This window comes from Streptopelia decaocto (assembly GCF_964273445.1).
Source record: "Streptopelia decaocto genome assembly, chromosome: 6".
NCBI lineage: Eukaryota > Metazoa > Chordata > Aves > Columbiformes > Columbidae > Streptopelia > Streptopelia decaocto.
Genome location: NC_138660.1, coordinates 63,962,400 through 63,987,698, shown reverse-complemented (window position 1 = coordinate 63,987,698; position 25,299 = coordinate 63,962,400). Strand labels below are relative to the sequence as shown.

General features: G+C 37.4%; 1 protein-coding gene across 2 annotated transcripts in view; it reads right to left on the bottom strand.

Annotated features, from left to right (window-relative positions):
• ARHGAP15 (Rho GTPase activating protein 15) overlaps positions 1–25,299 on the bottom strand; it is a 323,931-nt gene that overhangs the window by 277,340 nt on the left and 21,292 nt on the right. For both annotated transcript variants that reach the window (XM_082056895.1, XM_082056894.1), the window contains exon 4: positions 1,061–1,135. In XM_082056895.1, the coding sequence (XP_081913021.1) occupies positions 1,061–1,135 (75 nt within the window). The remainder of the gene's footprint in view (positions 1–1,060; positions 1,136–25,299) is intronic.

Sequence of the window (25,299 nt, the reverse complement as noted above, 5' to 3'; positions counted from 1 at the left end):
TTATAACATCTGTTGGGGGGGCTGCATTCCCCATGTTTAACATCTGTTAACATCCCCTTTTCTGTCCTATTTGTTTTGAAGAAAGTACTTGCAAGACAGTTCAGGATGAGCTTACAGTATGTCTGCAAATGGGTAATATTAGATTAAAAAGAATACCAACTATATCCTAATGATATGCTCTGTTGTTCCTGTCTCAATAAATATCATCATTTGTTGTTAAGCTGCTGCCCTTCCTGCACCTTTCCAACATAGAGAAGGTTGAGAAAATGACCCAAAACTCCCTGAAGAATTAGCATAGAAATAAGAAAATTGAATTATTGTGAGGTTTTTTTGTTTGATTGGTTCGTTGTTTTTTTGTCTGTTTGGTTTTTTAATTTTTTTTTAGAAGAATATTAAAAATGAGAGTATGTGTGTGTAAATATTTGAGTTTTTAAACAATACTTTAAAAACACTCATGACCTAACAGTATGACAAACTATAAGGAAAAGTAATTATCACTATATCACATATAGGTCCTATAATTTTCTTAATTAGAAGAATTCAAGGCTTCTGAACCTACCTAATTCTAAAAAGTTTGTGTAGCTAAAAGTACCACTAATACCAACATTTCTTTGATGAATCTGTATTTACATACTCATTTTCTTTTAAGAGAAAAACCTCTGTACTTTTCATTCCCCTTAGATTGCTTTAATATCAAGGAAAACTTTGGTAAATATTGTGATCACTTTTACTTATAAAAATTTATGTTAATATTAAAAACACCTTAATACAGGCAAGCACAGGAGAAAGACATGGTCACATTCATTTGTACCAAGTATTAATACTGATGAAACATCAGTCTAATACGACTAAATTAACAGCAAGTCAAGCTTTATAAATTGCTTTGTATCTTCTAAAATTGTTATTTTTATTGATTAATCGAAGTCTCTCAAATACCTTAACATCCTGAGGCATCCAAAGCCTCATGTATTTATTCTTTAGTAAAGCATGTGTAACATTTATATTATGAACATTTAGAATAACAAGAATGATTTATCAGTTCTATAGAGCAACTTCTTACCGTGTGGTCCTGTGTACTAATGATGTCTGCAAGTGTTAAGTTATGTTGGGAATGATTTCTTCTATGACGATTTACCTAAAAAAAACAAAATTAATTACTGGATACGTGCAGCACATATTTCATGTAGTTTTGGAAACCTGTTTTTTTTCAGTCCTGCCTTTCTGTGAAAACTGGTGTTCCTCTGAGCCCTGTGTCTATGAAATGTACAGCTACCAAAGTCTCAATATCTCTGGTATAAATGTGTTTTCTTTGTGATGTCACATTGGCAGATTTACCTAAAAATTCACCAACTGATAATAATAATTTAGAATTATGATTTTTCCATCAGGAATCTAAAAAATTGCTTAACTGGTTAGGTGCTCTTAAACCCATTTTACAGAAATGGCAAAGACGCTAACTATAACCTCAAGGCCACAAAGCAAGTCAACAAAGAAACTAGAATATAACTGGGAACAACAGCATAATGTATCTGGTACATTTAAACTACTTTAAGGATTATTTCTAAACTCCCCACGACTGGAAGGCTACAGCAATACTGGACTCTGATTCAACAACTGGTCCCAAGTACTGAGACTTTGATTACCTCCACTTCCATCTTTCCAGTAAGAAGGCACTATAACCATCTGTGACTTCACTCCAGAAAATTATTAGATTGTATCATACCAGGTATTATTAAGACTAAATAAAACCACGAGTCAAGGGTTTGCAGAGCTCAACAGAGCTTTACTTCCATACAAATCTACAACAAAGGTCACCAAAAAGTGTGTGTGTGTATATTAAAACCTTTTACTCTTTAAATTCAATGTCAATAACAATATAATTAGAAGTTAGGATCTTGAAAAATTCAGTTATTATCTCCTCTTTTAACTGAAGCCAAAAAGCAAACAAAAAAATATAGTCTCAACCAGCTTCCACTGTATTCATCATAATGCATTCTCTTTTTCCCTATTAAAGCAGCGTTAACCGAAAGTCATAATGTATTCTGTTTATATTTAAGTGTCTGAATATAGAAAATGTTCTTAATTAATCCAGAGGGCTGTGCTCAAAAAACAGTTAAACATATTATGATCCCATATTTTTTCTCCACACATTGCTTTCATGTTTATTTGTAAGCACTAACATTTTTAAGCCTTGAAATCTATATCCTAGATATTGCTCTGCTCTCCTAGTCAGAGCTAATGAGCTTAATGAATTACCAGTTCTAAATTTAATACAAACATTTCAAAGAAAGAGATAAAACATCCTTCACAATTCAAAAGTTTCTCTGACCTATTTATGAAGAATATCACTTAACAATTTCATTAAGGGTGAGTAACAGCTGGTGACATGGCTGTGTCCTAAAGTGTTTTTCTCTCTTAATATTCTGCATCTTAAGCAATCGAGCTTTCATAAGAAATACTTTAGTTAGTGGCAGTCCCTCCTTTGGGGAGAAAAAAAATGTCAGACCACATTTTCTGTATTTTGCAATCTTGTTTTCAGGAGTGTCATGTTCCTGTTTCATTAGCATGTAGGGTAAACAAGAATGATTTGCTGATGCTATTGAGAGAACTTCTAAGATTACAGTCTTTCGATTTAGATTTTGGATGGAACTTAATATTAATGCAGTCAGAGGCATGTATATACATTCAAAATAAATTAATTCAATTTATCTTTCTCTTTATCTTTACTGTTCAACAACTCTGAAGGTTCTATAGTGCTCGAGACATATAACTAAACTATTCAGGTCTAGGTCATAGAAAGTCTTTCTTACCCAGATCCCCCATTCTAATTATTCCTTAAGATACAGCAGAGCATATTGCCCAGCGATGCTTTCGAAAATATATCTTTCACTCATTCAAATTAAATAACAAGACACACCACTACGCACAGTATCTATTTTAACATGCAGCTGCTCCCTCCAGGAATCCTACACATCTGTTGGGGGCCCTATATGCAACTTTGTGAAGTGCAGAGCACAGATCGGAGCTCTTGGGCTGGGCTTTGGTTCAGCGATCAGAACATTAGCAAAAGAAATCTGCACATTGGACACATGCAAAAAGTAATAGATCAGGAGCATTAAATCCATCCACAACAAAATGAAGAAAGCAGATAGTAAAAAGTACCGTTTTAGTAGTATCAGCAAATTATTAGTGGTAGTATAATAAAGAGACAATAGTAAAATTTCCAGGAAATATGAAAGGAGAAGGAAAAAAAAGTCCAGTTATAGATGATATTATATGCTTTTAAAAACTATTTCTGCTTTGCATACAGCAAAGGTTAAAGAAAAGTGCACATGTACAAGGAGAAAAATAAATCTCTTTCTTGATTATTTAATGCAACACTTTTGTTACAAACGTTTCTTTTATTCTCGCCCTATAAGAGAAAAATTACATTACTTTGTCGTCCATCGATGAACAATCTCAAGCAAGAAAGTTCTGAAGCCCTAAAGTCTGAATCTAGTAACAGAAATACAACCAAAATACACAGCTATTGTAAGCCAAGATCAAGCTCTTCTGGAAAAACACCCCAAATATTTGGCTTGCAAATGGAATTATTGAAAACTTCAACAAAGTTTTGACTCATTTCTACCAGCCTGTAGGTTTAGGAATGGAACTTTTAAAAAACTGAATCAAAACAGTTTCCAAAAAAAATCAGCAACAACCGATGCAATATATTTTTTAAAACTGATTTTATAACATTTCAGTAGGCATTATACGAATTTGGTCTTCAATATATCTTGCAAACGCTGCTGAATGAGTTAGTCACATAACTTCCTTTACTTTATATTCAGTTCAGTGTTGAAGTGTTCTTAGCTGGAGAACCTGGGTAACAGTCGTCAATATACTGATGTTTCAATGCTCTCTCAATCTTCACTGGTGCACAAAAATACTCAAAGGGAAGTGTAGGCTCAATTATGTTCATTCTTTCAATCAGTTTTTAACAAATAGACCCTTAAGGAGATGTTTTGAGATTTTTTTTTTTCCTCCGTCACTCCATTCAATTACCTAAATAAATTGAAGAAAAACCTAAATAAGATCTGTCACAAGCCCTCTACCTCACCTCCCAGGGTATGATGAAAGGCAGAGATTTACAGGAGAAACTCGTGAGATCCCTTTTTGGGAAAGGCGGCTTATCAGCAGTTTTCTGATTTGATGAACATTCTTCAGTCAGCAACAATGTCACCTGCAGCATTAAAAATCCACTCTGTGAGCGCTTGCAAGTCTGTGGGCAAGTCTGGTTTTGTTAAATTCAGCATCAGCAGCCCCCGCTTCCCTTAGCTAAAGGGTATCCATCTCCTACCAGAGTTATTCCAGCATCTAAGCACTAATCCATCATCATCCTTCCTACAAAGGCAAAGCCTCCGTTACATATGCCTGGTATCCCAGTATGAAGGGACAACCATCTGACAACTGCTATTTTAACATCGGTGAAGTAAAATACAATAACCTGATGTTTAATTTCATTTCTTTCTGTGTTCCCATTTGTTTTTTAAATTCTCTCTCTTTTTTGAGGGAATTCATCATGACTCATTGCTACTCTCTTTAAATAACATGATGTTGATTTTAAAAGAGACTTGGAGGACTGATTTGGATTTTATTTCCCATTACAAGCGTATTTCTGACCTAATCCATCTAGTCAATGAGAAGCAGCATGCTGCTTTTTGATTTCAACCAAACCTAACAAAAGCAACCAGCATTTCTCAAAAGGCCCAGACAGGCTGCTCTAATGCAAAATACAGATAGTGGTTTCCAAAAATCACCAGATAAGTTGTTGACCACAGATTATTTATTCACAAATGTCACCTACGAGAAACCTGGGAAAACCATAGTTGCTGGAACAAGCAGCACCTGGTGCAGCAGAGCTCTGCTTTGGATAGGAAACCCTAGGATGACATCTACCTGCTGTTTTCTCCATCAGTCACTGCACTGCTCTACCAAGAAGGTCCTCACGGAGCTTTTACTGGATTTCTACCAAAAGATGTCACCATCATCATGCCTTAACCTTTCATTTTATGGGTCTAGTTATTGTTTTGCTTCATGCCAACCACACTGCAATCATGGATCTGGAGATTGCTCTATGAACACCCAAAAAAAGAGAGAAAACCCCAACTGTTGAGAGCTTCCTCCTGCATGTTCCTCTGCTTTGGGCCCAATCCAGCAAACCACTCTCCAATGGGTTTAAGTGTTGTTCTGGACCAGGGCCAGAACACTCCATTCTTTATAGGATCGAACTTACTGGTGTCAGCTTGAAAGTTTTCAACAAAAGCACAAACTAGTCACATAAACTTTTGTGAAGAATCATTCCCTCAATAGAGAAGGAGGGGTGATAACTGAGTTTAGTCGTGTCTGTGGTCATCTCATTCCCAGTCACTGCCATACCACAGTGACAGCTCATAATTGTTTGGATAGACTAACTTAGCAAAAATATATTGTAGCATTTCTTAATGGCTCCATCCCTTGAAAGACACTTAGGTGACAGCAAGAGAAGGGAAAACCCTGTGAACTTTCACTCACTGCTATGCTCAAAGTGATTTGTTTTGTTTTAAAGATCCAGTCTTGGGCAGTATGGCAAGTCCTTTATTATCTACAGAAATTATTTGGAAACAGCTCTGCTATGATAGGGTTTCTCTCTTGCTGTGAAAGGCACTGAGAAAATCCCAAGGGGCTCCCCACTCAGAGACGCTTATTTGTCATCCTGAAGTAATGGAGGCTGTCAAGAAACAGGAGGAGCAACCCCCTTCCCCCTCGACTTGCTGCTGCAGATGCTCTTGGTGCACTGGAGCTCAGCAGAAGACCCTGTTCAGCCCTGGAGTAAGCTCCTGTGTCCCATTGGGCTCCATGCCCACAGCTGTGCCCACTGGTGCTCCTGGCTTCTTGCTCTGGAGCCCTTCTAACACCATCCTCCAGAAGGTTATGTTAGAACCACATGGTTTGTTGGGTCTTTTTTTGGTCTGTTTGCTTGCCTTTTTTTTTTTTCTCCCCCCCTTGCTTGCTGCAAATAGATTTCCTCAGAAGAAAAGGTAATGGAGACTACAAAGCTGTATAACACGACATTCACTCTCTTTACTTTCTTTTTTTCTTTTTTCTAATGCTTGCAGGGAAGAGAGAGGGGCACAAAGTGCAGTTTCAGTCCTGCCCCCACCAGCCATCATTTGCTCATCACCCTCCCTCCCCATCCCCAGAAAACTCATTACTATGCAGGTGACCAAACGCTTTGCTTGGGAATAGGAACTCGTACGGATGGAGCTTTTGTGCACTGGCTACAGACCAGATAATCTCTCTATGCATCATTTAATAAGAAAACCACTTCACAGTCCTTACAGGCTTGAGTTTGTTACATGCGACATACTCCCAGCAGAATCTGCAGACTGAAGTCAGTAGGGAGGAGGCGGGGGGGGAAAAAGCAGGATTGTGTTGCATTTCCCCTGTGTGTCTCCCTTTGAGCACACTGCCCTCTATATTCAGTTCAGATCTCCAGAGCCTGTGAAAATAATGATAATGGTTTTGCTTCCCTTGACCTCCTGGTCCCTTATAAATCAGAATCCTATAGACCTTTCCCACAGTGCGAGGGTCCTCCTTCGTGTCGGAGCCTGTGAAGGTAGGGGTTTGATATCAAGGCAATTTAATCACGTGGGCGTGCCCCCTGGCTTCAGAAGTTGCTGCAGACAAGCACTGCAGCACTTTTACTGTAGAAGTACCTCGATTTATTCCAGCACTTCATTCATTAAATAAAGGCAAAATAATTATTCAGATTCTAGTTTAAATTTCAGCCTGTGTTAAGACTAACTGATTCCCTGCGATTAGAGGATAAATAATCATGAGTTTGATTACAAAGCATGGTCTGTTTGAAACTACTTTACCTTTTTCCCAAAATTGCTGAAGGAGAGCTCCAAATGTGGAGTATTCAGTTTGGGCTAATATTTTAACTCCAAGGACAGGCCTACATCAGGCACTAGGTACTTTTCTACACTAACAGCTTGATCTTTCCTAGGACCAGATTTCCCCTAGAGTAGGAGCCCCTTTTTTCCTCTCCAGCTACTCAAATGGACTTTGAAATTTGTCCAACTGACCCTTGCATTGAGGGAGTCCCAGCTGATGTGTTTGGCTTCATTTTTAGCCTTTTCAGGAGTAGGAGATTTGCCAAAACCATATGTGGAAGAGGAGACAGCCACAAAAAGGTTCTTACCACCCATAGAAGTTCAAGAAATCTTAAGGCTGTTCTAAATTTCACTGCGGGTCGCTCAAATTCATGTACCTGTGGATTGAACTATCACAAAGGGACCAACAGCTGCACTGCCTCTAATCCTCAGGATTCCCAACTGGAAATCAAACTGGAACCTGGTCTCAAAGCTTCAATATGCTTTAATTGTATTAAATACAATACTCACTGATTCAAGAAAAGAACATTTCAAGTGAGGCTTTTTGTATATATTTGTACTAGCTTTGTCTGTTATAGCCTGTAATGTGTAACAAAATACGGCAATGTGCACACTGTGACAGCATTCATCTAGCTATACATAAAAATATATATTATGAAATAAAATATTTTGATAAGTTTCCTGTTCAGATTTTCTATTCATAATGCAGTTGTTACCTTTGGTTCGCTACAATATCAGCATATATTAATCTTAACTACTGCAGGTGCTTTGGTAAAATTACAGATGAGTAGTGCACAATTGATATAGAAAATAAGGAATAAAAACAGCAGGAATAAAAATGCAGTAGAAATCAGTATTCCAGGGTTTTTTGCCTCTGACATCTATGTCTGCAAAAATGTGTTCTTTGATGTTATGTCTATAAAAGGTAAAAATCAATGTTAATACAAACAGAGAGTAATGATAGATTATCTTTTCATGTCCCCTTTGGATCTTAGAAAAATAAAGACAATAAATGTGAGAACTCAGCTATGGCAGCAAACTGTGTCAGCAACTCTGACCTGCAATTGTACCCCAGAATAAGATTCTTAGGGTGAGGGGAAGAAAAAAACCAACCAAACAAAAATACAACCATTAAAACTTAGTAAGTAAATGTGCAGAAAAATCCAAAAGAATTGCCTTTACAAAATCACATGCAATACATACACTACAATCAAAATGCACTCAAAAGCTCAGCCTCCCTTGAAAGGATTGTCTTAACAGAAAGAGCATAATGAACATTGATGTCAGACTCCTGCAAGTCATCAGTTAATGTATACCATATAAATACCCTTGTATAAATTATTATTAATATCCCTAGACAAATGCTCAGTCCTCTCTAGTGGACTGTACGTTAGCACATCTCTTTATCCTGCCTACCTAATTCTTTCTCTCAGATTTAAACAAGCCAAAAACTCACCTTATGCTACTGCAGAAGCAATTTTTATTTTTGAAGGTTAATCCAACTCAGCAGGATTTAGGGATGGCACTTTTGCTTGGTCGTAGGCATGTTGGCTCAGGCCAGACAGCTGTTTGGACATTCTCCACTGGGAATCTTGCCCTCAACACCCACAGTTGATGCACATACATGGTCTACTGGCTGCCTACTTCCATGCCCATCTGTTCAGATGGCATGGTGCCCACTCACAAGTTCGCTGGATCCTTGCCCTTAGTGTGTAGATGCCAGGCAATGATGGGCTTAGATGGGCAGCCTGCAAAATACTGAAAGTGATCATTTTTTTTTTTTCCTGTAGGAAGTCCTTCCTCTGCGATAGCACTGAAGCATGGACACCACATGCTACCCTACACTTAATAACACCTGTGGACATATATGTGCCAGAAACGCAAAGTGGAGGGGGGAATATACCAGGGGAAAAAATACAAAATGGAATGAGACAAGGAAATTGCAAGGATTCTTGTGTAAGAATATGCTCTGCACTGTCAATGGCAACGGGGAAACACTCGGGCTGACTGAAAATAAACTGGCTCAAGCATCAGAGCATCCTTCCCATGGACACACGAACCAGAGAACCGCCCAGTTCATACTGCTTCCCAGGCTTCTGGTACCCGACTTAGCCTAAAACTACCTTGGGCACCACACGTCACTCAGTGGCCATAGTGAATGAAAATCGAAGGCAGACCATACAGAAACCAGTGCGAACCAAATCTAGACCTGTCTAAAGTTGTTTACCTTTAATGCATATTCCTTACAGACCATACTGCAGTAAATATTTCATGGTAAACAATGGCACCAGTAGATAGCAAAATTGTCATTTTAACAAAAATCCATTTTAACTTATGTCATTGCTCTTCGAAATAATGACAAAACCCTGCCTGGTAACAAGGTATTATTTTTACAGAAATTAGTAGAGAAGAATAGATTCTGTATTATTTTTTCTTTTTTAAGTCCAAAAGCCAACCTAATTACAGATATTTTTGGGAAAAGTAACAATGTTAAAACTAAAATATAATTTTCTTCCCAAATTTAGTTTGAGTAAAAGCAAATCAACACATAAAATAATAATCTTATTACTTCAAATAATAAGCTACTTAAAAAATAATAATTTGTTAACCACTCCAAAATAATATCTTTTATTAAAAATTCAAGTGAAGTTATTGTGTATATAAATTCCATGGTATTTTTATAAAGCATTCATAATTCTTCATACAGGAGTTGCTAGAAAAGTGATATACTATAGTTTCTACTCTTTGATTAGATGATCAAAACTTTTAAAAGAAGGAAGAAGAAAAACAAGAAGATCTCTGCAGAAGAGAATATTTCCAACAGAGTCTTCCAGGACTTCCTGCCAACACTCTGGCGAACAAACTATCAAAGTTGCAAACACTCATGGAAAATTAATAAAATGAGTTGCAAATACCTATGAAACATTCACAAAATTGCTTAAGTGCACCCCGATAGTGCTCTAACAATTACGGACACTTGCTAGCAGGCTGAAAAGAGATATAAAAGCTACAGCGTGGCTGGATCTGCAGCCTGGCTTGGGGCTCTCATGGAGTCAGCAGCAGAAGCCTGTGCTGGAAGGCACATTTAAGCTGTGCCTAACTTAGTGTTTACTCTGGGGTGACTGGATTTGAGAGCACGGTCCCTACCCTAGAGAATTGTTTGCTGCACAGAGACATCAGTCTTGTCTTTGAGCATGCTCAGCCAAATCAGTCATGTGTGACGACTTGATCTGTTTTGGTCTGGACATATTGTCAGATCCTTGTGTCCAAGTTCCACAGGAGCAGTGCCGAAAAAGTCCTGGCTCCAGAATGAAATTAGATTTATAAGGAACACAAGCCAAAAAATGTCAAAAAAAAATATCAAAGAACCTGAATAAAATCTACTTTGCTCTGATTTCTAAGCTTAGTTCAGCTTCTTTAATCTGAAGTGGAAAAACCACTAAGACACCATCCTTTAAAACTTCTAGCTTGCTGATTCCAGGCAACAGAGGTAAAACTCTGGCTTTTCCAATGGAAAGTCCTTTGTTTTTGTCAGTAGAGGAATTTTCACAAAGTACATTTTTAATGTGATTCTAACACAGGTCACGGCTGACAGCCCCAGAGCTAAATCTTATTAAAAACTATTCAGAGACCAAAATTAGAGGCTGTAATACAGAACCACTTGGATACCTGTCAGATTGATAATATCTAGATGGCCATCTAACTTGCCACCTGCTCTCCCTTCCCTTTGCACTAATAACACAAGTAAGCTCATGAATGATTTTTTTTTTTCCCCAGCCCTGTTGGCTCCTATTAGTCTCCCATATCATCACAACTTGCAACATCTAAAATACAATTCAGTATTGCTTATTAGCATTGTTCAAAGGAGCAAAGTACATATGCAGCAGAAGAAAGAACCAAGCAAAGTTTTCAAACAGATTTTCCCTGCTGCCATTATAAACACTAACATGAAAGAAATAAAGCAATCAAGATCCTAACTGATGTACTTTAAGTAGCTTTTTAAGCAAATGGGTGATTTTGCAAAGGTCAATTAGCAGGATGATTCCTTCCTATTCTATTTGACATCATGATATTCAGCCAGGAAAAAATGAAAATATTTAGAGGCATAAATATTCTTCACTTTTCCTTTGAAATTTCTCAGTTTTGTTTTTGATCACAATCTTGCAACAAACCAGGTAGGACAGCAGTGACTGCTAATACTGTTACCCAGCTCTGGGATTCTTCACTTGCAATTTGCCTTTATCTCACACAAAATTAGTATCCTAGCACTATTACCAAAACCTGCTGAAACAGTAAAAGTACTAAAATGTAAAAGGTTAGGGTTTATTTGGGATCTTTTAAATACCAAAATTAGTTCTTCAAATTTCTATTGAGTTTCAGAGTTCTTGATTTTATTCTTTGTCACACAGGTTAAAAAGTGGGAGGAAAAAAAAAATATCATCCACTTGCATCTTGGCAAAGTAAGAACTATGATTGCAAAATGTTGTTGACTGCATTGCTTAAGTATTATTTAATTATTTACCCTTTATAGACAAAGAAAAATTCCAAATAATACAACACTCTCTTGTGCTCACTCCACAAACTGGTCCATGAGCTGAAGATAACACGTAGGAGAGGGAAGTGCGTATTTCCGATCCAAGCACACTGAATCTCTCAGCTTTACTTTTGTGGCATTACATTGACAGCAAAACATGTAACATTATTACAGCAGATAAAGAACAAAAATAAATGGAATTATCCTGTTTGAAACTTCTGAAGCATCTAGACAGACTGGAAATTGCCCCTGATTTTATTTTGCTCATTCTGTTCTGATAGAGAAGTCATCTACCTTACATACAAAACAAAACCCTCAACGAAAGAAAATGGGAATCATCCTCTGCCTTCCAAAATGCAGGCAGGGTATAAAGGCAGTACTTACTCTGGACACACTGCCAGAAAAGTCATCAAACTTATTAAAAAAAATGTGTACATTTCAGCACATATATACCATGCTACACATACTTATATACCACACCATCAGCAAAGTCATGAAGACACAGAAGAGGGAAAAAGGATTTATCACTTATGTGCTGGGTGTCTTCCTTTTTCATCCCTGGTCCAGTGAAGGCTTTCAAACAGCACCTGCCACTGGATCTCTTTGCTTCTCTACTCCTTGACATGGACAAGGAATCAAGATGGCACTGTCTATAGAAGTGTTTATATAAATATTTTATCCAAACTACACTGGACTTAGCCTAGGTAATTTCTGTTTGATATCTCCCTGGAAGGGATCCATGTCTTCTTTGAAGGCATGAAAAAATGATGAATTTACCAATCCCCTTGATAGTTTCCCACTAGCCTTTGCAAAATGTACTCTAACTCTCGTTTTATTTTGGGGCGGTTCCAAGTTCCAGGTGTTTCATCTTATGTTGCCTTTTTCTGCTATCTTGAAGAACTATTTGGTGCCCAGTGTTGTCCCTTAATATAGGTAAGTAGGGAATCAATTGCCTTTCAATTTCTTTCAGATAATTGAAACATGCTGAGGACTGTAAGTCCCTCAGTGGCAAGATAATTTTCTTAACCTCCAATGCCTTTTTTTTTGTCTCTTTGTGTAATTTTCATTTTTTAGTATCGCTAGCTTCCTTTTCCTCAGTGCCACTGACAGAAATGAATGTTTGCTGTCTCACTTCGTTATCACACACAAGGGTCAGCTCAAACTCTTAGACACCAAAACACTCATAGGAGCTGTGTTTTGCAGTAAAAATCTCAGAATGCAGTTCCTAGTTCTGGTAACAGCACGGTCTGTGTTTCCCATATGTACATATATTTGGATAAATTAAAATGCACTTTCAGCCATTAAGCAATCCAGATCACTCTCCACAACTGCCTTTACCCAGATCTATTTGCCAGTCCATCAATCTGTGCTTTATTTTGAAATGCTATTAGAACTGTTCTATTTACTTCCCCATCATGGATAAAAAGAGTGATTAGTGTCAAGCTTAGTACTAGTCTCTGGAGAACAACTCTAAAAATTCACCCAGTTGATGATGATTCTCCAGGGACTACTTTCTGAAACGTGTAAATTAATCAGTTCTTAATCCATTTAACGTGTGCTTCACTGATACAGCACATAGCTAATATTTAATCAGAATGTCACATACTATTAAGTTGAGTGACTTACAAACTTTCAGTCTAGTTCACAAATATGGCTGCCTTTTACAACGAGAGTTGCATAAAAACATAATGCTGTTTCGTTTTTAAACTTTGGTTTTTCAGTTATCATGACTGATAGTAACGACATTCCTAACTTCACAGGTTGTTTTTTCTTAATAAAACCCTGCAACAACTTTTCCATTAGGTGACCCAGTACTCTCTTAGGTTAATCTGCCTATAATATTTTCCAAGTTATGCCATTTTTCCTTTCTAAGTATTGGCATGATGATTGCCCTTTTTGAACCCTCTGTAATTTCCATCACAACCCAGTATTTATTTAAAATTGAAATCAACAGGCAAGAACCACCTCAGAAAACTCTTTAAGGCTCTAGCACGACATTCATTTAAGTTTCCTAAAATTCCCCAAATTTTGCTAATTTTTTTCTAAAATTAACATTACGGGTTGAAGCCACCCAGTATCTTTTTAGTCATTAAAAGCATGGAAAGTTCATCACCAGTTTCTTGTAAGTAAATCAGACCTGATTAAAAATAAATAAATAAATAAAACATCACCAAAACAAAATTAAAACAGAAGAGACAAATATTTATTGACTATTTCTGTCTTTCCTGTGTGATTATGAACAGCTGCATCATATTAACAGTGTGCTTGTAACAGAACGACATTAAGCTCTTAAAATTAGAGATAAAACAAGATTCTTGAAATTATTGCTCTACAAAGAGTTGAAAACGTAGAGAATTCTGAAAACTCCAGAACTACAGGAAAAGCATCTGGGGTGAAGTTTATTACAGGGAAGATTTTATACACTGTTTAGTGTTTGGCTTCTTTTCACTGTGTAAGGGGCCTATCTCTATAATGGGTGGCATTGCAAAAAAGAGTCCATTGGTCAATATATTTCAGTTTTTCACCGTCTAGATTCAGTGACTATAGATTTGTAAAATGGTGAGTGCGCAGCACAGTGTCTTACAGAAAGAACAAAACTACCTGGAATCTACAATTTCCACATGTCAGAATTATGAAGTTGATTTTGCAGTGATTTTATACAATCATCCCTTTATCTGTAAGGAAAGTCGCCAAACCAAAATGGGATAATTAGTCTCATTTTTACAGGTGCACATACACTCAGCTGGCATATTGTGTCATGCTGATTTCTAAAATATCTGCTTATATTTTCTTGCAGGTTTAAGCATTTGTGTGTGTGTGTGTGTGTGTGTGTTAAAGTGGAACAAAATGGAAGATAAATCCCTGTAAACTATAATTCCTTCAGTAATTTCTTACACATTGCTATAGAAACTAATTTGCAAACTACTTTCTACGTAGCTCTAGAAATATCAAAATTTAAAAGATGCTCTGTATAAACATTGTGAAATGTTCTAATGTCAGCATACCAAGGGCCATTCTCTTCCCCGCTCAAATATGCAAAATGCTTTAAATAGAGATAAACATTAAAAAAATCCTACTCCAGATTTTAAAATCATCAGCTTTATTACACAAGCACACTCATGCACAGAGAGAGGTTGCTGTAAATGTTCAGAAAAATTAGTATAAAGACACATGTAACTCTAATAGGTGCTTAAGTATAACCAGCGGGAAGTAGAAATGGTTGCTTGTGTATATATTACTGTGAGAATTCATCTACTTACGGTGCAAATGCACACAGAAGAGTGTGATGTTGAATTTTCTCCCTAAACTTTATCATTTTGCTAATTACCAAAAGATTAAGAGGTACTTAAATTGTATAGATGGACTTTTATTTCCTTAAAATTGCTCGCATGTGCTTTGTAAGTGATATTTTTTCTGAGCCCAACACCCTCTGTTTTGTAGGTCACACGGATATCTACAGTCTGTGCAGATACTGAAGGCGCTTGTCCTTTAGCCTTCTGCCTCACCACATGATTGAGCATCCATATACCTTACAACCATACACCCTGTCGAGTGTTATTCTCTTACATATCACAATTTACCTCGCTTGCTCCACTCAAACACGCAACCAAGCTGAGCAACAAGCTGCTTCAGCTGCCATGTCATTTCAGTTTTTACACATCTTCTCTTTTTATGTGTGCTCTACATCTCCTTGATGTCTCATCTCCCCGTTCTACCGCCATAGGCTACAAGTCAGGAACAAAGCTCAGGCTCAATGTCAAACAGAGTGAAAACGGGGAAAATATCATAGAAGATAAATTAATGGGCACAAACACAGTTCTAAAACTTCCATCCTTGTGGGCTTTGCAACTTTCCCCACGTCTCTTGGCAAAAAATCTGAAGCAGAAGAGAGTAATAGTATTTCTGCAGAAAATGGCTTAAAATTATATTTAGCTAAGGAAAATACAAGCCTGAAAATTCAAGGTGGAAGAGTTCTGTCTGCATATTAAGAAACAAATGATCCTGTGAAGTGTGGAATCAGAGCTGCTTTATCTGAAGAATTAACCTTTTTCCACTCTCCCCTGTTTTCCTGATTTTTCCCTTTCCTTGCCTGACCACCGTGACTTGCGGACATCCACATTTCCAAAAACTCCTCAGCAATGGAGACTCCTGAGTCTAAGACACAGAACGGGACTCTGAGGCTGAAATCACAACTTCTCTGCCTATAATTCCTATAAATCCGACAGCTTCCTATAAGCAAGGCCTTTCTCTCATTTCAAACAGCAAAAATTCAAGGTGAAGCACATGTGAAATCTCCAGCCAACAGGTTCACTGGTTATGACTTTAAAATGAAAATGTTCAATTTCATCTTTTCTTATAGTTTTTTTTACTGTAATAAAACATGGTTGATCCTACCCACATGGATGTGGCTGGCAAATACACAGATTTCCATCATATGGAATCATGGTCTTGGATGTCATTAGCTGTTCAGTTTACTATGAAATCTAATTAATGGCCTAAGACTTTTTAAAACATAAGGATTGTGTATTTCTATTAAAAAAAACAGAGGTCCCAGGACCCACTAATATATAAGGAAAAGGGGATTACTTTGTTTTTATTCTCACACTATAGAATTGTCTGGTTCTAGAGAATATAACCTTGTTTAGAATCTCTCTCATCCCCAAATCAGTTTATTTTCCAAAAAATAACACCACTCCTCTTTTTGTAGATCCTCAAAATCAAACACAAGAGTAAATACTAAGATGACAAATATTAACATTGCTATTTTATTTAAATCCAGATACTTGATTTATCAGCTAAATTATTTATTTAAGAGGTACTACCATTCTTGATGTGACTCAGTTTCTTATGGTGTGCAAACCTTACCCAAAAACACTATATGTAAGCCTAATAATCCCTTTCATTTTTAAATCTCAGTACTTCATCTTTTCACAATTCAAAGCGTATAATTTATATTTTTGAACTAACATGATAGAAGTGAGCTAAATGCCAATCATATATATTTTTTTAATGTTTTTCAGATGAGCAAACTAGAGTCGAAAAACATAATGCCTCCTTCTGGGGGTGTGTGCATTCATGATGCATTTTCAGTCTGTTTATTAAGTAATCATATCTGGGTACAAGTGTCAACACAATTTACGTTTTGAATAATGTGAAGCAGATAACCTCAATTAACAAGTAATTAGAGTCATTTTCCTATTAAGCAGTTCCGCTAATTGTTTTTGAAACCTGGAACTAAAATTGTAATAAATAATAAGCGGCCAAAACATGTCCCTGCATCAGCTTAATCCCAGCACTTCCACTGGAGCCTGGGAAAAGCGAAGCAGGAGTAAGGATTGAATCCCCACGTGGCATTGAGAGAAGAGGGACATGTTTTTAGCTGTGGACCTCTGCATAGTCTCCTCTTTTCTGATGTTGTTTTTGTTCGGGTTTTTTTGTTTGTTTAGATTTTTTTTTAGTGGTTTGTTTTTGTTTGGTTGACATTTTGTTATGTTTTTTTCCTCAACATGATTCTCATTCCTTTCCCTTCCCTCTCGTTTTTCACCCCCATGGGTTCTTATATGAACATTTAACACATGAAGCATTTGACTTAATCATTACTGTAGATTGATTAGAGCTTATCAGGGAAAAGCCATCCCACAGTGAACACATAGGGTACCATCTCTGTTGAACTACAATTTACAGCAATGCAAATTAATGTGATACCTTATATTCAACTTCGCCAGCATACTATACCTCTATTTATGTAAAATAATTAACATGACCTGTTTTTTCCAGGGGTTTGTTGTTTGTCATCAAAAAAAAAAGTATCTATTTAAGACTTATATCAAAGCTAAGGGTATGTCAAGTATCAAGTATGATAAATGAGCTCAGAGAACCTAAATTTTTGCATGTATTTCTCTGCTTACACTACATGACCTCATGGAAAACACCTATCTTACACTCTGCTGTAGACAAAAATGGGAGGGAAAAAAAGTCTGGTTAAATAGAAAAAGAAATGCAGCAGCTGTTCTGCATCCTGAGCCAAAACAAACAAGAAAACTAAAAACTAACAGAAAACCCACCCAAAATTCCAGTAAAAAAAAGTGAAATAATATTCTCTTCACCCACAAACTCCAACCTAAGTCAAAGCCTCAGGTCTTGCAGACACATTTATCACAATTGCAACTGGAGAGTTGTACTGATAGGATATATCCGTTTTGCCTCCAGGCAAGGAAAGAGAGATTTCTTATAGTCCATGAAGGAATCAAAGTACCTGTGACTAGTCAAAAAGGCTCTTAGTGTATCTAAATAGTCTTCCCCTTCCACCCCACAAACAGACACTTTGCTGTGGTTCCTATGTGTACAGAAAATGTTGCCGGCCTTGGAAAAGTATAGGAATTATATTTCCTCAAAAAAAAAAAAATCAATTAGGTAATAAATCAAAACCAGACCCCTGAAAATAAAAAGTGAAAACCCTACAAAGATACCCTGAGACATTCCAGGAAAGGCTCTGGCAGCTACAGGAGGACATGAGCTGTTCAGAAGGAATACAAACATTTAAATAACATATCTTGCTGGAAATTAGGCTTTGTGAGAAATCCCATTGATTTCTTTTAAGTCATTTTATTAAAAGGTCTATTAATGCTTGGCTTGCACTTTGTGGCTATGAGAGATGTTGGAACGAAGAGCTATCAAAGGTGGTTATCAAAGTTTTTTTTCTTTTCCCTATTTAACTTTTTCTAACTATTAAGCTGCTCATTTTGTGGAGACAATCATTAGTGTCTTTAATGTGAAACAAAGCTTCTGGATAAGAGCTGCTAGCTGAAGATCAATATGAAAGATATCATTTCAGTTACAGCTTTAATAACTGTGACAAAAGGGAGCCTGGCATTGCCGGCTTTATGCATTAATGTAATTTAGAATCTACCAGGTACAAATCTTATCAAACATTAGCAGTGGCTGCATTGGGATTTTCTAGGTAAGGAAAATGCATGATAAAGTATTTTAAAGGTAAACTTTCATGTAATCATGCTCATTTCCCATAAAACTGTTAAAGAATGTACATGAAAAAAAAATAAAATAAAAATAAATTATTGGAAAACAGTGGTAGTTTTTAAGGAACTGATCGTGCATGGACACATAATGTGCTCAGAGTATACTGGGATATCCCTCTTGTTTAGATCATCGTGAAAATCATCCAGCCCACAAAGACTAAAGCATTAGGAGTTTCAGCCAAATTCAGTGTGATTAAAGATCATCTACAAACCACCATATGGAGAAGTCCACACCTACCTGCATGTGCATTGTGTAGCTTTTGGTTAAACCACAGAATTAATGAGGAGTTTTCTCCCAGGTCGCCAGCAAAGGACCAGCACTACACACCAGAACTACAACCCTTTCTCCAGCCAGAGCCCACAGCTCCACACACCTGCCCCAAATTCACCTCTCCCACCCCATTTCTCCCAGCCCACCTGCCTCCAAGTTCCACAGCTTCCTAATTACTCAATGCCTTTCACAATCACCAGCCTATTGCCGCCACCTTTCTCACGTTTTTGAGATTTGCGTGGTAGTGTCAACCTTATTCTTCTGCAACAGTTTATCTGCAGTCATGTTATTTCTTTTCTCAGCTCTTCAGTTACTTGATTTAAAAAAAAAAAAAAAAAAAAACAAAAAAAAACAACACTCAAAAAAAATCAGGCCTGGAAATGTTAAAACACAATTTTTAGATCTTCCCTATTCTTAAAACCTGACGCAAGCAATTGGCAGTTTTTTTAACAATTTGTTTAACTTGTGTCCAAATGTCTTCAGGTTTTAGTGCTTACAGGTGGCCACTTTAGATTTACGCTTTAATTTTGAGAAAGACCTAAACTGGGAACACTGAATTTACAGTTTATCATTCGCTGATAAAAAATGGAAAGCTCAAAGTTGAAGTAGCCAACTGAAAAGGGTTGGCACCTGGCACTTTAATTTTTAAACATTGGTTTTCTGTGTGTGTAATGAGGTTATAAACTAAGAGTCTGACTTCAGGACCACAATCAAGAAGAATGAGCTCTTAAGGATGACAGAACTGCTGATGTGAAGCTCAGTTGCTCCAAACCTCAGGTTTGGTCCAAATAAACACACGAAAGTTTGGATGCTCATCTGGGTTTTCTACCTGCCTCAGGGCTAGAGATGTCATGAGAACAGATTCGCTCATCACAGCTGCAGCACTCCCAGTTCTGGCCATGGATGGAATATCCAGGAAGACAATTTTTCTTGCAGAGCTCTAGGGAGTGAGGGGAAGCAAGGGAAAATGGGATAGGGTATTTTACAATCTTTCAAATTTGATTCCAAAACTGTAGGAAGATTCAGACATTAGAAAAGAGAGCACTTTTTCTGGGTTTTTTTTGCTTTATCTGGGTTTTGGATGTACTCTTAAATGCAACTTTTTACTGTAACTGTCAGAATACGTGGCAGCTCAGGTGGTCAATAATCATGAAAAGAAAGGCATAATGGTTTCCAAAGTTCAGGCATATTCAGTCCTGTCCTAAAGTAAGAAAAATAAGTTAGTAGTGTCAATCTCTGAAATACAAAGAAAAGGAAGACTTTTTTTTCCTCTGGCTGTATACTGAAAAATGAAGGTCCCTGTTTCTCCCAAATGTAGCGTCTTTGGCTCTTTGAAGGGGAAGGTTTGAATTCCAGTATTGCCATGGCTGTGAGTTCATAGTGTGTGGATGCAAGGACACCCAGAAACGCAGAATCATAGATGATCAAGCCCTATTTCCATTAAGGCTACGATCCTCACCAAGCAAGAAATCAGAGAACAAAATATTACCATGTTAACATGACTGGACTGCACTTATTGCTCCTGCAAAAAAAGAGAAAAAGCTGACTTCAAAAGGAATTTGATCTGATTTAGGGCAGGAGAATGCTGCTGTCAACTATTTGTCCAAGAATAGGCACATTGCCTAACAAGGACACTCTGCTGCTTGTTTTAAAATCTCTTCTCAGTGCATTAAACAACATTAAGTAAGCATGTCCATATATAGTACAATAGCACATGTATTTAGGGCATGCACAAAATAATTTGTTCCCCATTTCACTGCATCGGTAGCATAATTATTTCACTGCAGCAATAAAACAAACAAAAACCACACTGGTTCTTTACCTCTCCTGTCAGGTTGCATTGGGTCACTCCACGTCACATGATGTGATATAATGCAACTCAATGCAAGGAGACACATGTCCCTTCTCATTGGAAATTTAAAGAAATGGAGCTTACTTTTCCCCTGTGGGAAACTATGCAGGTCAGGTGCCCAAGACTAGCTATGGGAAGTCTGCTATCATCTCAGTTTCAGTACCTACATATTTCACATCTTATGGCATTTTGAAAGGAAACGTGTTAGATGCCACAATTTAGCCGTAATGCAGTATTTAATAAAGATAACGTAAGAGGAATATAATTCCGCGGCTTATGTTCCTTGTCATGGTGTGCACTGACACATATTGCCACAAAGACTCTTTTAAACAATATTTTTAAGCATCCTTTTTTGAAATATACACTATAAAACATGAAAGCCCCCAGAGAAACCTAATGCCACTAAAAAGCACATGGGTATAGAATCAAGGGAACAGAACTGATTAATGACAAAGCCAAAACAAGACTTTTTTTTGATGAAAAATAGTGAAATAGTTAAGCATAGAGAATATAGATAAGGAAAATGTACAGGACCTGGGGCCAAGTTCCCCTCTCGGTTACACTAGCATAATTGTGGAATAATTCTATTTCAATTAATAGAGTTAATATGCTGAGAATAGAATTATCTACGTAATGAACATGATTGAAACATAACAGTCGACCCAGCTCTGAGGCAGAGTCTCTAGTGGGTGTGAATGAGATAGGCATCGTCCTCACTCCTTTTTTATGGGTAGAAAACCAGAAAAAAATAATAAAAGTCTCTTGGCAGACCAATGTTTAAGCTGGGACCAGGGAAACATGGCAAATTCCAGTCCAGCTCCTTCTCCACTTGGTTGCAATAAATAAATAGAACAGAAGGCTATCATGGAAGTCAAGTGAAATATTACATATATAAAATACTGTCTCCGTAACACCATGTCGCTGTCTCACTCATGAAGCAGAGGTGCAGCTTTACAGTGAGTTGGGACATTCGGCATCAGGGTGGTAACTTCAGTGTCATTAACATGTCTATATATTTCAGTGACACCGTTTACAGCACAAAATAGCAGAAAAATTAGAAGTCTGAGAAGCACATTCAGAACAGACACAGGAAATATGTTTTTCATACAAGCAAAACAAAACACAAAGATGTGTGGAATGGACTAAGAAATAATGAAAATGTTACAAAGGGGCTGGGATCATATCAGTTTGAATTAGACATTAAATTAAAGAAAATAATACAATTTAAGGTGTTCTGTTTAGTTAAAACCTGATCCCTCAGTTTTCTTAGTCTGCTCAGTTTCCTTACCAGGACAGATCAAAGGCTTCATTTTGTAGAGTTTTAGAACAAGCATGTTGTGGGCAACAAGCACTTGATCCAACCCCATGATTGTCCTTTAGCTTTGAACAAGCTAAGGCAAAGGAGGGAAACTTTTGGAGTTCTTACAATTCACCTAATTTACATTCAATTCATCATTTTTGCATGTTTTTGATTGAAAGAATGAAGGGCAGGTGTGTCTTTTTTTCCTTTCTCCTAAATTCTTGTTGGTTGCGGAGCCCCAGTCACCAGTTATCTCTGAGAAAGGAAAACTCCTGTCTGCACCTGTACCCTGTTCTTAAACAAGCCACCACATCTTCTGTAATATGGCTAAAAAACTGATATAACTGTATGTTTTCACTGCTATTCCATAGATTACAATAAACCAAATAATTTCAAAAGAAACATGTACTTACTCCTTGCATTTCCCTATGTCTTCTGAAGAACTACTAACACAACCCTAGCAGATATTTTCTGAGCGTTTCTTTATCTGCTTTTCTACCAGTTTGGAAACCCACGGTTTACTTCTCTAAATGTCTTGAGGACAAGAAAAAAAAAAAGGAGACTCATTGGTGAAAAAAAATGCAATAATATTTAGGCAGAAGAGCAGGGTCTGGACTGAAATGCCCAACATCACCTTTGCAGAAGGCACACATGCCTTGGTGTCACCCAGTGAAGGTGAGAACTCTGGCCAGACAGCTGAAAGGGTGAGTATAGGGTTCCTGGTCCAGCCCAAAGGTCTCACACCTCTGATGACACCCCAAAGCACCAGGTTCTTGAGAAGAGACAGCACTGGCCTCTCATGTCTCCACAGCTACTGCCAGCATCAGAGACAAAAAGGGCTGTTAAGAGGCAAGCACAGATGAAAAGCTGAAACAAAAGAAGTGGAGCATGGGTTTTAGATGGTAAATTAAATATACTTTCACGACCAAGTTTTCTTTTTTCCCCCTGAAGATATACATTACAACAGAGAGAACTGCCGCATCTGAAGATAAATAAAAACAACAAAAAAACACTTTTAATTTTTTTCCCTTTTTTTAGTTTGTCCTATTAGCTTTAAAATAGTTTTTAAATATTTACACCATGCTTTCTATGAAACTCCAAGGGATTTGCAGGCTTTGAGGAATGCACTGATCTCGTTAAGCACCCCCAAAATTGTAGACAGCTCTGTTAATACAAACGTTTCATTCTTTCATTAAATACTGGGAAAACAATGAGGAGATATTCATAGAGAGGATGCAAAACTTCCTTAGCAATGCATTTGCTTAGGAAGGTATTTCAATATTAAGCATCGCTTCAAATAATTGTATTTTCAAGCGATGGGAGCATCAACATTTTGGAGTCAGCGGCTCTTCTAGCTAGCGTCTCCTCTATTTTTAAAGGGGAAAATAAATAAAAAAATAATAATAATAAAACCAAAAGCCGAGCTGTTTGGCAGAGACTTGTGCTTGTGCAGCATCAGCTGCTCCACCTGTGATCTCCGGTGCTGCTCTGCCCCCTTGTGCTGCCGCTCCGCGGTGCGGGGACCGCAGCCTGCAGAGCCCCCGCTGTCACTTCTCACTTCTCCGGCAAGTTCAAGGTCAGTGCCTAGCTATTTTCAGCTCGTCTCTTCTTGATCCATGCAGAGAAATGACAAGGTAACGTGATTTGGGGGTCAGCTGTATTACAGGAACCGTTACATAAACGGAGAAAGTGGAAATCAATCCCAGCTGACAGTGTCTTCAGGATAATCAGCGCTCACTCCATGCCGCTGTCAGCTCTCCTGCATCAAACACCATGTTCCTTCTGTCAGATCTCTTTAACAAAACCGTATTCTCACTTTTGGCAAAGTAAATAAGTATTTCACTCGGGCTTGTATTTAATTCATTGTTTAGAGAACTTTAACACTTTGGACTTGCAAAGAGTCCCCGTTTATACGGGAAAAGACATCTTAGCCTGTCATGTCCATTACTGCCTACAAAGGGCGTTGGCAAAGATACAGTCAAGTCTTACAAAATACCCCATTCTTCACATTTTGTGCTTGATTTCTTGCTGCACACGATTGTCCTCCAATTCTCCATTACTGAGCAGACTTCGGCTTCCCAAAATGCTTACCTAACCCACCGTCATCCTCATCCCAACCGGATCAAGGATTTTTCTCTAACGTTTCAGGACATCTTCCTCAATTTGTTTGATTATTATTACTTTATCTGAACCATTTCCTCCCCTAAGTAGACATCTTCCCTAACGCAGAATTATGAACATATCATTTCACAAGATGTGCCGCGTTAGCCGCGTCTCGATGACAGCACATGGTATGTCAGTTTAGGGAAAGAACAAGCAATTCTATCCCACCCACCTTGTGCTCCCATGAAACTGCCAAGCCCGCAGTACTCTGCCGAAGAACAATTTACCATAATATTAGTTGTCAGTAAATTCAAAGACGGAACTCCTAAAGCTATAAAATGGATTAGAAGCAATTTAAAAAAGAATTAACAAACTAGAGTAAGAGTATACTGTCAACAAACAAATGCTTCATCATAGCACTGTAATTTGGAATTTTAATTACCCCTCTGCTTCTGTAACAAAACAATGTCTGAACTGGCAGCCATTTGAATCTCTCACAGGTCATTGAGCATTCTAGTTAATTACTCTATGAATAGCCTGTTTTTCTCCCCTCTGGAAACACGTTTCTAATGGCAGTCAAGGTCTGACAAATGTGTCATCTACATAATTAGCTAGGAAGCAACACAAAACATTAAACATGCTTTGTGCCGACAACTATCAAAACATTTCATTTGTTGTCAATTATTCATTACTTTGTAGGTTCTGAAGGGGTTGTTATTATGGAAATAAGTCCAGATGCTAACAAGGTTAGAGTTTTTTATTCAAATTAGTAATCAGAGGACTAACTTTAAAAAATGTATCCCGTGTACGTTTATGGCAGCGTTCAATCAGTACTAAATTATAAACGAATTTAGTTAAGTTCACGTTAAAATGGCCATGGCAGAGCACATACACTAATTTGTAGAGTTGCATGTCTCTTTGAAGTTTTAGGATCTAAGCTGAAGTAGCAAACTTTCAGAACCTTTGGCAAGACTAATTTGTGCTTGGTAAATAGAGTAAAGATTTTCACAGCATGAGATAATGTAAGATTGCAAAAAAAACCTGGAGGTTTTTGAACCTTTTTTCTACCCTTCTGTCACACTGAGTAAAAGTCAAAATCAGCAATTCCGACTCATATAATATCTCTTCTGAACTTCAGTTTGGTTTAACAAGGAAGCCAAACCAGTTACATTCACCACTCCCTTAATAGAGCTGAAATGAATTTATCCTCGCTTTTAAGAAGAAATAGGTGCTGGTTATTTCTTTTTTCTACGATCTCATTATGATGCTGCCTATCAAGCTACGC